The sequence below is a fragment of the Lactuca sativa genome, chromosome 7 (genome assembly GCF_002870075.4).
Source record: "Lactuca sativa cultivar Salinas chromosome 7, Lsat_Salinas_v11, whole genome shotgun sequence".
NCBI lineage: Eukaryota > Viridiplantae > Streptophyta > Magnoliopsida > Asterales > Asteraceae > Lactuca > Lactuca sativa.
In genome coordinates this window covers 202,146,220-202,162,122 of record NC_056629.2, presented here as the reverse complement: position 1 = coordinate 202,162,122, position 15,903 = coordinate 202,146,220, and the positions used below count along the sequence as shown (strand labels likewise).

The window sequence follows — 15,903 nt, the reverse complement described above, 5'->3', positions numbered from 1 at the left end:
ATTATGATTTTTTTTCATATTTATATAAACAACTCCAACGACTATTATTGTAATAAATCTTTATTTATAAATTTGTCAAAAATATCATGTTTGTATCGTCGAACGTTTTTTTAGGTTTTGTAATTTTTTTTTTCAATTTGTTTATCATTAAAAAATTTGGAAAAATATAAATTTAAAAAAAAACTTCAAAAAAATAAGATATATATGTTTTTTGGGCTAGAAGATGTAAGAAGACTCTGGTCCATATCTGCGCCAAGAAGAGGGCACGCAGACATTTTTAGGTCTGCAGTCTTCAAAAAAACAAACAGTCTGCGAAGGCTAACGTCTGTGCGTGGTCTGTGCGGTGTAGACAGAAGAGGTCACGCAGATCTGCAGACAAAAAACAAACACTACCTAAGACACATGACTAGAGGGTCCTTATCGAGATACAACCATGAGAAGATACTTATTTGTGTATGTGGTATTTTAGGGAACTCACTAAGCTTCATGCTTACAGTGTTTGTGTAAAATGTGTTTCAGGTACATCTCAGGATAGCGGGAAGGCGCCGGCATGATTGTACACACCAGCTTGATGACTTGTGTTTATGAAGATTCTAGGATATTTGACAAACAATTTCTGATGTTTTATGTTTGAGAAAAATTCAATTTGACATGAGAATTGTTAAATTATGTTTTGTGTGAACTTTTAAAATGAAAATTTTGTTTGAAAATTTAGAGTGTTATATGTTTGGTCCCTATGTAGAAAATAAATTACAAGAACGGTACTTGCAATTTATAGTATAGGTCATTGTGTAGAATTATATTTATAGGAATATTGTAGGTGTTTAAAAAATTACATAAATACACATTCCTAATAATAAATTTTAAAAAATATGTTTTTGTCTTTACGTAGAAAATGAATTATGAAAATAGTCAATGATATCACTTATCAAATAAGTATAAAATATATATATGCTTGTGTGGGACCTAAATACACTCCCACACCCACTAGACATATCCTATTAATATTTTCTTTAAGAAAACACCATTATATTTAGGGAAATTATCGGAAAAGTCCTAATATTTTCGGAAAAGTTACACTTTAGTCTCAAGATTTTTTTTGAACGAAAAAGTCCTAAAAACTGGCAAAAATTTGCATTTTGAGCCTTTTTGACCGGTTGAAACCAGTAACAAATTAATTTGGGACTATTTCGTAAGCTAACCTAAAATATTGAGACTTTTCTATAAGCAAAAATATTAAGAATTTTTATACAAACAAAACCCTTATTATTATTATTATTATTATTATTATTATTATTATTATTATTATTATTATTATTATTATTATTATTATTATTATTATTATTATTATTAAAAATATAAATAAGAATATTAGTTTTTGAACTTGTTATTATTAATATTGTTAATAATACATATAAATATATTTAATGAAAAATAATATTAATGAAATTGTTTAAGGGTGGAGGTGGAGGAGATGGTGATGCTTTTAACATTGAAATCTTAAATATGTGTTTGTATATTTTTACTTTGTATATGGTCATTTTACATTTGTTATTATTGTTTTCAATTCAGAATATTAATACTTTACAATTTAAAAGAAGTTGCATATCTGTAAAATTGTTTATAAATAATTTAAGGTAGGAGAATTTCTCATTTTGTACATAAAATTGTTTAAGGTAGAAAGATTACTTTCCAAATCCAGCAGTCTCACTACAAATATCTACATAGATAATCCATATCAAAATTCAAAAATATTAATTATAATATCTTGTTTAAGAAAATATAATATCTTTTGTAGTGGGCTACCTATGTAGCCCATATCTTTTGAATAATTAATGTTTTATTAGTTTTTATTAAACAGGATAATATAATTAATACTTTTGAGATATTGTCTATCTCATAGATGTTTGTAGTGAATTTGTTGGATTTGGAAAGTAATCCTTTTATCTTAAACAATTTTATATACAAAATGAGAAATCTTTCTACCTTAAACTATTTATAAACAATTTTACAAATATGCAACTTCTTTTAAACTGTTAAATATTAATATACTGAATTGTAAACAATAATAATAAATATGAAATGACCATATACAAAGTAAGAATATACAAACAGACATTCAAGATTTCAATGTTAAAAGCATCACCGTCTCGTCCACCTCCACCCTTAAACAATGTCATTAATATTATTTTTTCATTTAAATGCATTTATATGTATTATTAACAATATTAATAATAACAAATTCAAAAAATAGTATTTTTATTTATAATAACAATAATAATAATAATAATAATAATAATAATAAATGTTTTGTTTGCAGAAAATTCATAATATTTTTGTTTACAGAAAAGTCTCAATATTTTAAGTTTGTTTACGAAATAGTCCCAAACTAATTTGGTACCGGTTCCAACCAGTCAAAAAGAGTCAAAATGCAAAATTTTGCCGGTATTTAGGACTCTTTTGTTTAGAAAAAAAACCTTGGAACTAAAATGTAACTTTTCCAAAATATTAGAAATTTTCTAGAGATTTCTAGTTATATTTATACGATATATTGTAAATGAAAGTAAACAATCATCCGTAATTTTGACCTCAAACATGTAGAATTTAGATATACTCTTTCATTTTGAAAATTACGTTTGCTGTCAGCCAAATAAAATTACAAATAAATTAATTTATTTAACTAAAATTGAAATTAAAAATATCCACCAATAACTAAAAACTACACGTTGAATTAAAAATTTAGATTAAGATATCAATTTTATTTGTATCAATCACTCAAAGATCTTATAGAATCTTCTCGATGTACATAGCTTCGGCGGTGGCTTTATTTATAATAATATTTAAGCGATAATATATATATATATATATATATATATATATATATATATATATATATATATATATATATAGGTTCAGGTTTATTTGAAACCATTCTAATTTTATGAGACTGTGAGATCAAATCTAAAAATAATTTTAAAATGCAAAATAAATGGAAAATCTAAAAATTCTTTTTTTTTTTAAATATTATTTTCGGAACTTGAATTAACTAAAAAAAAATAAAAGATAAAAAAAATCCTGTTTTTTTTTTTTTTTTTTTTTTTTTTTTTTTTTTTTTTTTTTGAAAAATAAGTGAAATATTCTAATAGAATATTACACTGTACATATTCTAAAAAATAATTTTAAAATGCAAAATAAATGGAAAAATCTAAAAAGTCTTTTTTTAAATATTATTTTCAGAACTTGAATTAACTAAAAAAAAATCCCGTATTTTTTGAAAAATACGTGAAATATTCTAATAGAATATTAAACTGTACATATTCTAAAAAATAATTTTAAAATGCAAAATAAATGGAAAAATCCAAAAATTCTTTTTTTAAATATTATTTTCGGAACTTGAATTAACTAAAAAAAATAAAAAATAAATAAATAAAAAAAATGCGTCTCACGGTCTTACAAATTTAGGCCGTCTCACATGAACCTAACTCTCTCTCTCTCTCTCTCTCTATATATATATATATATATATATATATATATATATATATATATATATATATATATATATATATATATATATATATATATATATATATATATATATATATATATATATATATATATATATATATATATAGAGGTGGGTTCAATTGAGAAAATAAAAAAGGTTGAGAATGGGGGAATCATTCTCAGCTAATCATTTATCTAACATGTTCAAATTAAAAAATACGCATGTCCATTTTCATTAAGGGTATCTTTGTAAATTAGCAACTTTTTTACATAGAACTTACATGTTCGTGTTATCAGGTTCCAATTTGATGATATCTTTATATCGTTTGAATCGAATATGAGGAATTCATTATCAAGATTATTTTCTTTATATAACTCGTTAGCAATTATACGTTTTCATTCCATTAATCGTGAAGTTTTGCATCTGTGTTTCAGTTTTCTTCTTCTTTATCAGCTTCCGATTTGATCAGGTATGTATATCGTTTGAATTGGATAGATCGGAGTTATTTATATAACTCGTTAGCAATTATACGTTTTCATTCAATTAATCGTGAAGTTTCGCATCTGTGTTTCAGTTTTCTACTTCGTTTTGAGTTTCCGATTTGATCAGGTATGTATATCGTTTGAATCGGATAGATCGGAGTTCATTATCAAGATTATTGCTTTGTATAATTTATTTTGAATTACGCTTATTATATTCCTTTTGGAGTTGTTTCATCGGAGTTCATTATCAAGATTATCAAGTTTCGAATATGTATTGGAGTTATTTCACCTGATTTTTGTTAAGTAGTTTGAGATATTTATTTCATCAGTTATATCATTGTAGTTTTTACGTCCTATACTGAGAGAGATTGCTTAATTACATCATATGATCATATATGATTTAAGTTTCTTTAAGATATTTTGTACGTTGAGGTGAGATATATTCGAAATTAACCAGGTTTTCATATTTACGACTTTTTTTTGTGAGATATATTCGATATTAAGATTGTTTTTGTTTATTTATATAGATCATTTGGTGTATTATGTCGAATTCTAGTGTTATTGATGGTGATTTGTATTCTTCTATGAATGAGAGTGAAGAAGAAGATGTTGAGAACTCATTTTTTGAAGGTATCAGTTATTGAATTATTTTGTTGTTTTTAATTTTATTGATTATCATTTATTTACATATGAATATGTTAATATGAATAAATTGTTGTCTTATTCATATATGAATAAACGTGTGATAATTGTAATTTCGAATTTATTATTTTTTTCGTTTTATTCATATATGAATTAGTTATGTTTTATTTACATATGAATATGTTAAAATGAATAAATTGTTGTCTTATTCATATTATGAATAAACGTGTATTAATTGTAATTTCGAATTTATTATTTTTTTCGTTTTATTCATATATGAATAAGTTATGTTTTATTATATATATTTTGAATCCTCATGAATTTTATGTATTCATATATGAATGTTTTATTCATATATGAATGTTTTTTGTTTTATTTATATGAGTTTTATGTATTCATATATATATATATATATATATATATATATATATATATATATATATATATATATATATATATATTATTGTTTTATTCATGCATTATTATTTTAGGTGGTGAATCTTCAAGTTCAGTACATGATGCACAATATTTTGATGATATAATTGGAGAACATGTCTATAAGCCAGATGTACCTGTTCAACTTATTCCTTTTAAGGGTTTAATCTTCAAATCATTAAAGTTGGCTATCAAAATGTATTCTGAGTATGCTGAAATTGGTGGTTTTGATGTTAGACTGAGCACACAGTCAAGGTTTGATAACAAGATTATAAAGAAGAAATATGTTATATGTAATCGTGGTGGTAAACAGAAAAAGAAATCTTGTGACACATTAGGTACAAGTGGTGTTAGGAGGAAACGAAATTCAAATTCAAGAGCTATTGGTTGTCAAGCAAAGATTATATTTGAATTTGTGTATGGAACTCCAGATTATAAAGTCTTTAGTTTGATGAACTTCACAACCATCCACTTGAGAAGAGAAGCGATTTAAAAAAGGCGAGACAAATGTCATATTCAGAAAAAGAGTTTATTGTGCGTGCTTCCACATCAAAAATAGGTCTAACTATGGCTCATAAGTGGAGGGCAAGTCTGAGAGGTGGGTATGAGTTTGTAAAGCCCAAAGTAGTTGACTATAAAAATTTAAGGAGAGATATCAACAGGGTTATTGGTTATAAAGATGCCCAAATGATAGTAAACACAATGAATGACCGTCGAGCTCACTATCCAAATTACTCATTTGAGTTTAATTGTCAAGATGATGTTTTGGACTGTATGTTTTGGGCTGATGAAATGGAGAAGGCATATTATGCTGAATTTGGTGATGTTATCTCGTTTGATGCGACTTTCCGAACAAACAAGTAAGTTATTTTATCTACTTTTGTTTATAGCTTATTCATATATAAATATTTTTATATTCACTTATTAATACATAAAAAATTGACTCTAATGAACATTTTTTTTGTGTGTTAGGTATCGAATGGTTTTTGTTCCATTTACTTGTAACGACCCAAAATCACGACTAAAAATTTTCTTTTAAAACATTACTAAAAATAGATTTATAGACAACGTATCAAAAATCAAACATAACTTTTGAGTATTAAATTCAAAACATAATAGCATTATCAGAGTCAAACATTCCCAGGCTAACTGACTATGGTGTGTGCTCTGCAATCTTCCCGAGCTCCTCTTTTGAAAACCGAGTACCTGAAACCAAAACTGAAAACCATAAGCACGAAGCTTAGTGAGCTCCCCCAATCTACAACATACTTCACAAAAACATATAAAGCACATATTGGGCCTTGCCCACTGCATCGAACCGAAGTCCGGACTAACTGGGGCCTTGCCCCCTGCATCGGACCGAAGTCCGGAATCTGACTGGGACCTTGTCCCCTGCATCGGACCGAAGTCCGGGCTAACTGGGGCCTTGCCCCCTGCATCGGACCGAAGTCCGGACTAACTGGGACCTTGTCCCCTGCATCGGACCGAAGTCCGGGCTAACTGGGGCCTTGCCCCCTGCATCGGACCGAAGTCCGGACTAACTGGGACCTTGTCCCCTGCATCGGACCGAAGTCCGGGCTAACTGAACAGAACATAACATAAACATATCAACTAGCATGAACACACGTATACCGCATACTACTTCGGGCCGTAGCCCGGAACACATAACACATAAATCCTGTCTGAGCCACGAAGGCATCAAACATACTAACTACTATATCAGATCAACATCCGAAAACTACTGCTAGCTAAACGGGCCGGCATTGTGGCCTTAGACCCGTTCCTACTGGAAGGAAACTCACCTGAACTGCTGAGCCCTGCTGATAAACCTCTGGCTGCTACTCGACAATCCCCTGAACCGCTGCTCCTCTAGCTCTCCGAGCTATCAATATACATATAACACTTAATCTGACAGTCAACTAAGTCAATTCTGGTCAAAGTCAACCTTCCAGGTCAACCCTACTCGCCGAGTCTTCCTAAAGACTCGCCGAGTTCACAAGCTTAGGGACTTTCTTATTCGCGACCCGACTCGCCGAGTCAGTCCATGACTCGCCGAGTCCAACTAGTTCCAAGTCCTGACCTGCCCAACTCGCTGAGTCATCACCCGACTCACTGATTCGAGTCTCAACTCAAAAGGGTTTAGGGTTTCGCGACCTGACTCGCCGAGTCCAAGAACAGACTCGCCGAGTCCAAGACAATCTTCAACCAACTCGTCGAGTTGTTCATCCAACTCGCCGAGTCCATGCCTAACTTCAACCGACTCGACGAGCTGTTCATCCTACTCGTCGAGTTCCTCCTCATCTTCAAGCTACTCGCCGAGTCCACTCGAAGGACTCGCCGAGTCTATCCAGTCCTCAATCCATGCAGTGGCTTTTCGAGCCAAACAGAACTTCCAACTCATAGATCCACACTTCTAGGGCCTATTCCCCACGTAAAGTGGCAAACTTTACGTGTAGATTGAGAGATCTATGCTCAAAACACACTAAACTAGGGTTTATGGCAAACATGCTTCCTCAACATACCAAGGGCTGATACTTTAGGGGATTCAAGACCAAAACCAACATGGATCTGAGGTAGCAACCCCAGATCTGAACCTCCAACCCGAATTGGTTACAAAACATACCAATAATGACCAAAACTCACACATAAGAATAGATCTATATGCAAAAGGGAGTCCAATCAACAGCTTATTACCTCCAAATGATCTGAAATGTCTTCTCAATCTTGGATCTACAGTCCCTTCTTGCTCTTCCAAGGCTTTTCTTCCTTCTCCACGCTTATAATGCTCTCTTTGATGCAAGATCTAGCTCAAAAACGGATATGGCGGCTAGGGTTGATGTTCTGGGGGTAAAGAGGCACTAAAGGAACCCTAAGAAAGAGAATGAGACGCTTAAATAGGCTCCAAGTCCCGGATTTAGGGTTTTCCTCGTTCAGACCCAACTCGCCGAGTCTCCTTGGCCGACTCGCCGAGTCGGTCGCTAACACCTCAACCCGGATCCCGCTCGGACTCGCCGAGTCCCTCCTTGGACTCGCCGAGTCTCTTCTTAAAATTGAGGTCTTCTTTCTTTTCTTGACTTTCCAAACTTTGGGGTGTTACAACTCTCCCCCACTTAAACTAAACTTCGTCCTCGAAGTTTGCTATGATCAACTGCCTGCGAACTGCCTCCAACTCTTTGTCTGGAAAATCCCTCACCCCTTTTGCCCATCACTCCGGCCACTCACAGTGCCGATCACTACCGATAGAACATACTAAATCCTTCTCTTTCCCATAATCTCCTCAACGTTACTTCCTCCGACTGAAAATCCTGCTGCCTCCCATCCGCCTACCGGATGTACTGAGACTACTCTGGTCTAACCAATCTCCCTATATCTGAGTTACCGGACTCCCACCGGTCACTACACTCCATCGCAAACTCCTAGTCTCTTCCAGCGACTCCTAAAGATACTTCGATTATCTATAACTGTTCTATCCATCCTGCCGCTCATACCGCAACGATGCTGCTGGAACCAGCTTGCTTTTATCCCACCTGATTACTCATCTCCTACTTACTCGAGCCTTTCCTCCTGAATGAAAAGCTACCTGCCTAGCCATCCCTACAAATCACTTATACTCGGCAAAAGGCTCAACTGATCCTGCTGAGAGGGACTTGCCAATTCCAAATCAACCAACTATACCGTCAGCACTTGCATTCCAACGCAAAAACAATACTGACCCAGAACCCTGAAACCTTCCAAACACTGAACTGCCTGCAATACTGAACATGCCTGAAACACTAAACTGCCCGAAACGCTGAACCGACTGAGACGCTGAACGGCCTGAAACACTGAACTGACTGAAACACTGAGCTGCCTGAAACACTGAACTGACTGAAACACTGAGCTGCCTGAAACACTGAACTGACTGAAACATTGAGCTACCTGAAACACTGAACTCCAACCCAACTGTGGAGTCAAGGGACTCCTCACTTAGTCTCTTCCACGACTTCTGAACGAAATCTTCCTCTAGGACTAGTTTCCACTAGCTATTCTGTCACTGTGGCTCTCGCAACCTTCCGATCCAACCGATCGGATCCATACGTCACATCCTGACATCATCAATTCCACAACTAACAACATATTGGCTCCCAGACTGACTGTAGCCCACAACATACCCGAACCCCAACGGTCCACTGCGACTCTGATCTCATAACTGATGTGACGATCCAAAGCCCAAATTGCTAACTTAGCCGTAACTGATCCCTTTGGGAAATCCGAAAGCTAACCCGTGGATTCCCATATCCTCACTGCTACACCCGATCTGGTGGGTACAACTGCTTTCCCACATCTAACACGCGCTCATGCTACCTACCAATCTGATAAAAGGCTGCGACTACGCTTGCGGACTTACAACTCTCTAATACTATCTGGCTGCTAGTGGATGCTACGGCTACCCTCGCAGACTTACATCACTACTACTGCTATCTGACTGCTAGTGAATGCTACGGCTACCCCCGCAGACTTACAACACTACTACTGCTATCTGACTGCTAGTGAATGCTACGGCTACCCCCGCAGACTTACAACACTACTACTGCTATCTGACTGCTAGTGAATGCTACGGCTACCCCCGCAGACTTACAACACTACTACTGCTATCTGACTGCTAGTGAATGCTACGGCTACCCCCGCAGACTTACTACCACTATCTCGAGAACATCCTGACTATCCCTAGTCCCGCTAGTGATTCCTCATCCCGATTTCTAAAAAAAAAAAAAAAACAGTCCTTAGACTTTGAATTCTGCATCATCCTCTACATCTTATATCCTTGATATACTTAGCGCTTCGTCGAGGAATCCTTCGGCTTGGTTCCCAAACCAACCGTTTACTAATCCGGATACAAGAAGCTATTGTTGGGAAGTTTCCACCCTCCCAACTCCTGAATCTACGCAACCTGCATGCCACCTCAGACACTGGCTACCAATACGAAAACATCTCTTGCTACCCGTTCTCAAGATCTTCATTCCGACTCTCATGCGTCCGACAGGTGGTCCTCCATTCCTGGATTCCCAACCAGCTTCTAACCATCTCGATTACATGAACTAACTGCTGGGAAAAGTTCTCGAACTCCCAATTCTGAACTTCTCAATCCATCCATCACTGTGCTACTACCATTTCTTCTCGGAGGCTGCGCACTCATTCTGGGTCTACGTGTCTCTTATCCATGAATACTCGGAGGGTTCTCCCCCACTTCGATCCTGCTTACCCCTTGCTGCTTCACACTCAAAAGAGATCCTGATCTTCACTACCATTCTGGAACATCTACTAGGGAACCCAAGCCTGCCAGGTAGGAATTTAACCAATCCATCCCAATCACTAACCACTCCGAACTAGTGAAACAAACCGAATCTCTCTCTCAACCATGCTACAGTTACTGCATCCTCCGAAACCTTCTCCATAAGAGCACATCCCCTAACTACCAACCAATTATCCGAGGTATGCAAATGGCATATAACATAATCACAAGCAAGCCACACTATAACACAACACTTATACCACAATTTGATGCAGAACCATAACAATATAATCATGACATAAGCTGACAGAAAAACAAAAGTTACGTACCTTCATTACTCAGTGCTGCTCGAATCCCTGCTGAAATCTACCGGAAAACTCGGCTCTGAGCCGTAGGCACCCTTGCCGGGCCTCGACAACTGCTGGCGGTACTCGAAGTCCCAAGGGCAGGAGCTGGCACCTGCCCTGCTGGATACAAACTCGGACAGTGGCCCTTCTTGTGGCCCCTCTGACTGCAATGGAAACATAACGGATCAAGCCCCTGGGCGATGGTAACAACACAGTCTCTGCTAAAATGACCAATCTGGCCGCACTTGAAACACCCAGCATCGCCACCACTCCTACGCCTACACACACCCATGTGCGTCCTTCCGCACTTCCCGCATCGACTGCGGCTCTGATAGTTCCTCGTCCTCAAATCTGGGCCCTTGGGCCTCTTACCCGAACCTGTGGCTACCTGAGTCTCATCAATTTTCCTTTTCCCTTCTGACTCCCTGCCCGACTCTCGCTCCTGCGTTACCCCAACGGCAACGCCTGCTAACTGAACAACAGATGTCTGATCCTGAAGCCTCGCTACCAATCTATCAGTGATCCTCACGACCATGTCGGGCAGATCCTCGCGAATGGCTCGCGAAACTTCCTCAACTATCCAATCATGCAATGGTCTCTCTTGGAGACAAAATTCCCCACTCACCCCTGCCCCCTGATGGCAGGAACTAGAAATAGGATCTCCCTCCTTGATGGATCCTTGAACTCCATAAGATTCGGGACCTAGACGAGCCCCAATCTGTCCTGAAACTAACCCGGCCTTAAAGGCCTCAAGATGACTGTCCATGAGCTCCACAATGGCCTCTCTAACCGAACCGAAAATCACTGGAGTCTGATCAATGATGTTGCGCGTAATCTCTGCGGAAATGAAATCCCTCATTTGATCATCAAGCTGCCCGGCTCTGAAGCCCGAGCCAGACCCCTCCTCGACACCTGAACTGCTAACTGGTATCTCGCGCAACGTCACCATGCTGAAAATATAACAAAACCCTGATCAATTTACATACTACTGCTGAGGAATTTCTCACTCACTACCCCATTCCTGGTTTCGTCTTGGCCCCTCTTGAATCGAGTACGGATCCTCTGCTTTCAGTAGTATGGGCCCCTACTACCTTCCACATCTATCCATACTTTCCTCAAGAGTTACCTCAACTCCACACAGTCCCCTTTACTCTTCTACTGATCTCTGCTACTCTCATCCTAGGCTTGCCCTAGGGAACCTCTGACTCTACCCACACAGTCCTCAGCTGCTGAAGGCCTCCTAGTAATGCCAATTAGTCACCACCTGAATACCATCACATGTGACGAGGCTCAGATAATCCTTCAAGTAAAAGACTCGTCCCTACAACGGTTGGACTCAAACGAGAGCTGCGCAATAGGGCCAAATCCAACACTCTGAGATTATTCAACCCTGATCACATGTGATGAAACGTATTCACCTAATGGCTAACTCTCATCACTCAGAGTCCCACAAAGCACAAAGCAAGCAGCATTCGAATAAAGGAGACATACTCAGGCAAAACTATTCTCATAACGAGAAACTACACTAGCATACAATGCTAAGCTCGTGCTACCAGGCATAACCTAAACAGGCTATCCTACTGCTGTCTACTCAATACTAGCATGCAATTCTCATAAAACTGAACACATAAAGCAGGCACATAAGGCATCATCCTAGATCCTTAGTCCTATTCTAGCATGCTGTTCTACTGAAGCTGGAACTGAAACTGAAACTGAAACCGATACTGATAATCATAATATAACTTGTATGGGTAAATTGGGAGTACTTACTTGAGCTCGGCTGATTGCATGCACCACACCCTTTTCTCTTTTCAAAACTCTTTTTGCTTTTTTCTAAAATTGTTTTCTTTTCTCAAAATTCTTTTGTAATTACGATTTTTCTTTTGAAACTATATACCACTTCCTTAGTTTGAGTTCAGACACACTCAGGAGTGCGCCCGAATCCCTCAAACCAAGGCTCTGATACCAACTTGTAACGACCCAAAATCACGACTAAAAATTTTCTTTTAAAACATTACTAAAAATAGATTTATAGACAACGTATCAAAAATCAAACATAACTTTTGAGTATTAAATTCAAAACATAATAGCATTATCAGAGTCAAACATTCCCAGGCTAACTGACTATGGTGTGTGCTCTGCAATCTTCCCGAGCTCCTCTTTTGAAAACCGAGTACCTGAAACCAAAACTGAAAACCATAAGCACGAAGCTTAGTGAGCTCCCCCAATCTACAACATACTTCACAAAAACATATAAAGCACATATTGGGCCTTGCCCACTGCATCGAACCGAAGTCCGGACTAACTGGGGCCTTGCCCCCTGCATCGGACCGAAGTCCGGAATCTGACTGGGACCTTGTCCCCTGCATCGGACCGAAGTCCGGGCTAACTGGGGCCTTGCCCCCTGCATCGGACCGAAGTCCGGACTAACTGGGACCTTGTCCCCTGCATCGGACCGAAGTCCGGGCTAACTGGGGCCTTGCCCCCTGCATCGGACCGAAGTCCGGACTAACTGGGACCTTGTCCCCTGCATCGGACCGAAGTCCGGGCTAACTGAACAGAACATAACATAAACATATCAACTAGCATGAACACACGTATACCACATACTACTTCGGGCCGTAGCCCGGAACACATAACACATAAATCCTGTCTGAGCCACGAAGGCATCAAACATACTAACTACTATATCAGATCAACATCCGAAAACTACTGCTAGCTAAACGGGCCGGCATTGTGGCCTTAGACCCGTTCCTACTGGAAGGAAACTCACCTGAACTGCTGAGCCCTGCTGATAAACCTCTGGCTGCTACTCGACAATCCCCTGAACCGCTGCTCCTCTAGCTCTCCGAGCTATCAATATACATATAACACTTAATCTGACAGTCAACTAAGTCAATTCTGGTCAAAGTCAACCTTCCAGGTCAACCCTACTCGCCGAGTCTTCCTAAAGACTCGCCGAGTTCACAAGCTTAGGGACTTTCTTATTCGCGACCCGACTCGCCGAGTCAGTCCATGACTCGCCGAGTCCAACTAGTTCCAAGTCCTGACCTGCCCAACTCGCTGAGTCATCACCCGACTCACTGATTCGAGTCTCAACTCAAAAGGGTTTAGGGTTTCGCGACCTGACTCGCCGAGTCCAAGAACAGACTCGCCGAGTCCAAGACAATCTTCAACCAACTCGTCGAGTTTTTCATCCAACTCGCCGAGTCCATGCCTAACTTCAACCGACTCGACGAGCTGTTCATCCTACTCGTCGAGTTCCTCCTCATCTTCAAGCTACTCGCCGAGTCCACTCGAAGGACTCGCCGAGTCTATCCAGTCCTCAATCCATGCAGTGGCTTTTCGAGCCAAACAGAACTTCCAACTCATAGATCCACACTTCTAGGGCCTATTCCCCACGTAAAGTGGCAAACTTTACGTGTAGATTGAGAGATCTATGCTCAAAACACACTAAACTAGGGTTTATGGCAAACATGCTTCCTCAACATACCAAGGGCTGATACTTTAGGGGATTCAAGACCAAAACCAACATGGATCTGAGGTAGCAACCCCAGATCTGAACCTCCAACCCGAATTGGTTACAAAACATACCAATAATGACCAAAACTCACACATAAGAATAGATCTATATGCAAAAGGGAGTCCAATCAACAGCTTATTACCTCCAAATGATCTGAAATGTCTTCTCAATCTTGGATCTACAGTCCCTTCTTGCTCTTCCAAGGCTTTTCTTCCTTCTCCACGCTTATAATGCTCTCTTTGATGCAAGATCTAGCTCAAAAACGGATATGGCGGCTAGGGTTGATGTTCTGGGGGTAAAGAGGCACTAAAGGAACCCTAAGAAAGAGAATGAGACGCTTAAATAGGCTCCAAGTCCCGGATTTAGGGTTTTCCTCGTTCAGACCCAACTCGCCGAGTCTCCTTGGCCGACTCGCCGAGTCGGTCGCTAACACCTCAACCCGGATCCCGCTCGGACTCGCCGAGTCCCTCCTTGGACTCGCCGAGTCTCTTCTTAAAATTGAGTTCTTCTTTCTTTTCTTGACTTTCCAAACTTTGGGGTGTTACATTACTGCTATTGACCATCATAAAAAATCGGTTACTGTTGGATCTGGGTTGCTAAGCAATGAAAGCATTGAGTCTTACTCTTGGTTGCTTAAAGAATTTCTTAAAACTCATGGGAAAGAACCAACACTTGTTTTAACTGATCAAGATGCTGCAATAAAACAAGCTGTTGAGAATGTGTTTCGTAATTCAAAGCACCGATTATGTATGTGGCATATAATGAAAAAGTTGAAAAAAAGGTATTATTTTAATATATTTGAAATATATTACTTATTAGTATATTCATTTATGAATATTGATTGTTATTTTACTTATTATTATTTATTCATTTATGAATATTTTTGTTTTAATACAGATATAAGATGATTTATTTACAGACACAAACTTTAGAAAAAGGTTTTCGAAGCTTGTTTGGGACATTAATATGAAACCTGATGTTTTTGAAGTGAAGTGGGGTTTGCTTATGAAGGAATTCAATCTTGAAGACACAAGATGGTTTAAAGACATGTTTACAATACGTGATTCATGGATACGTGGATATTTTAGTGATATTCCAATGTGTGGTTTGATGAAGACTACATCGAGGTCAGAGAGTATGAATTCATTCTTTAATACATATTCAGAAAGTGGGAACTTACTTTTGAATTTCATGATGAATTACGACACTGCCATTCAAAAGCAAATGAATACTCAACGAGAGCTTGATAGGGCATCAAAGAAAGCATCATATAAAATGCAAACACCTCGAGAAATAGAACTGCAAGCATCAAAGGTTTATACAAGTATATTATTTTTTGAGGTGCAAAAAGAAATATATAAAGCATGTTTTTTCTGTACGTACTCATATGTTGGTATTGAAGATGGTTGGGAAGTTTACATTGTGCAGCACAACAACAGTAAAAGTGATTTTAAAAATGAATTTAAGGTAATTTTACTTGTTTTTTTTATGAAAAATGTAATAATATTCATATATGAATATGATAATATTCATATATGAATATCAATATTCATATATGAATATTATATGAATATATGAATATATATGAGTGTTGATATGAGTAGTCTTATATGAATGTAAATGTTTAAATTTTGTTTTTGTATCAGGTTGAAATAAAAGCTGAAGAGAAAGAAATAAATTGAAGTTGTGAACATTTT

The 15,903-nt window shown here is 37.5% G+C and overlaps 1 protein-coding gene across 1 annotated transcript; it reads left to right on the top strand.

Moving 5' to 3' along the window:
• Positions 1-5,631: 5,631 nt before the first annotated feature.
• LOC128127407 (protein FAR-RED ELONGATED HYPOCOTYL 3-like) lies at positions 5,632-15,888 on the top strand. Its single transcript, XM_052765892.1, has 4 exons — positions 5,632-5,924; positions 6,037-6,065; positions 15,126-15,520; positions 15,853-15,888. Exons 1-4 carry the CDS (start codon positions 5,632-5,634, stop codon positions 15,886-15,888), a joined length of 753 nt encoding a protein of 250 aa, XP_052621852.1.
• Positions 15,889-15,903: the final 15 nt, after the last annotated feature.

Bases quoted from the DNA above. Each gene is read 5' to 3' on its own strand.
- LOC128127407 (XM_052765892.1), top strand. From the start codon at position 5,632: ATGGCTCATAAGTGGAGGGCAAGTCTGAGAGGTGGGTATGAGTTTGTA. The intron at 6,066-15,125 runs GTAACGACCCAA...ATTTATTTACAG, and splicing joins GGTTTTTGTTCCATTTACTT to ACACAAACTTTAGAAAAAGG. The intron at 15,521-15,852 runs GTTTATACAAGT...TTTTTGTATCAG, and splicing joins TAGAACTGCAAGCATCAAAG to GTTGAAATAAAAGCTGAAGA.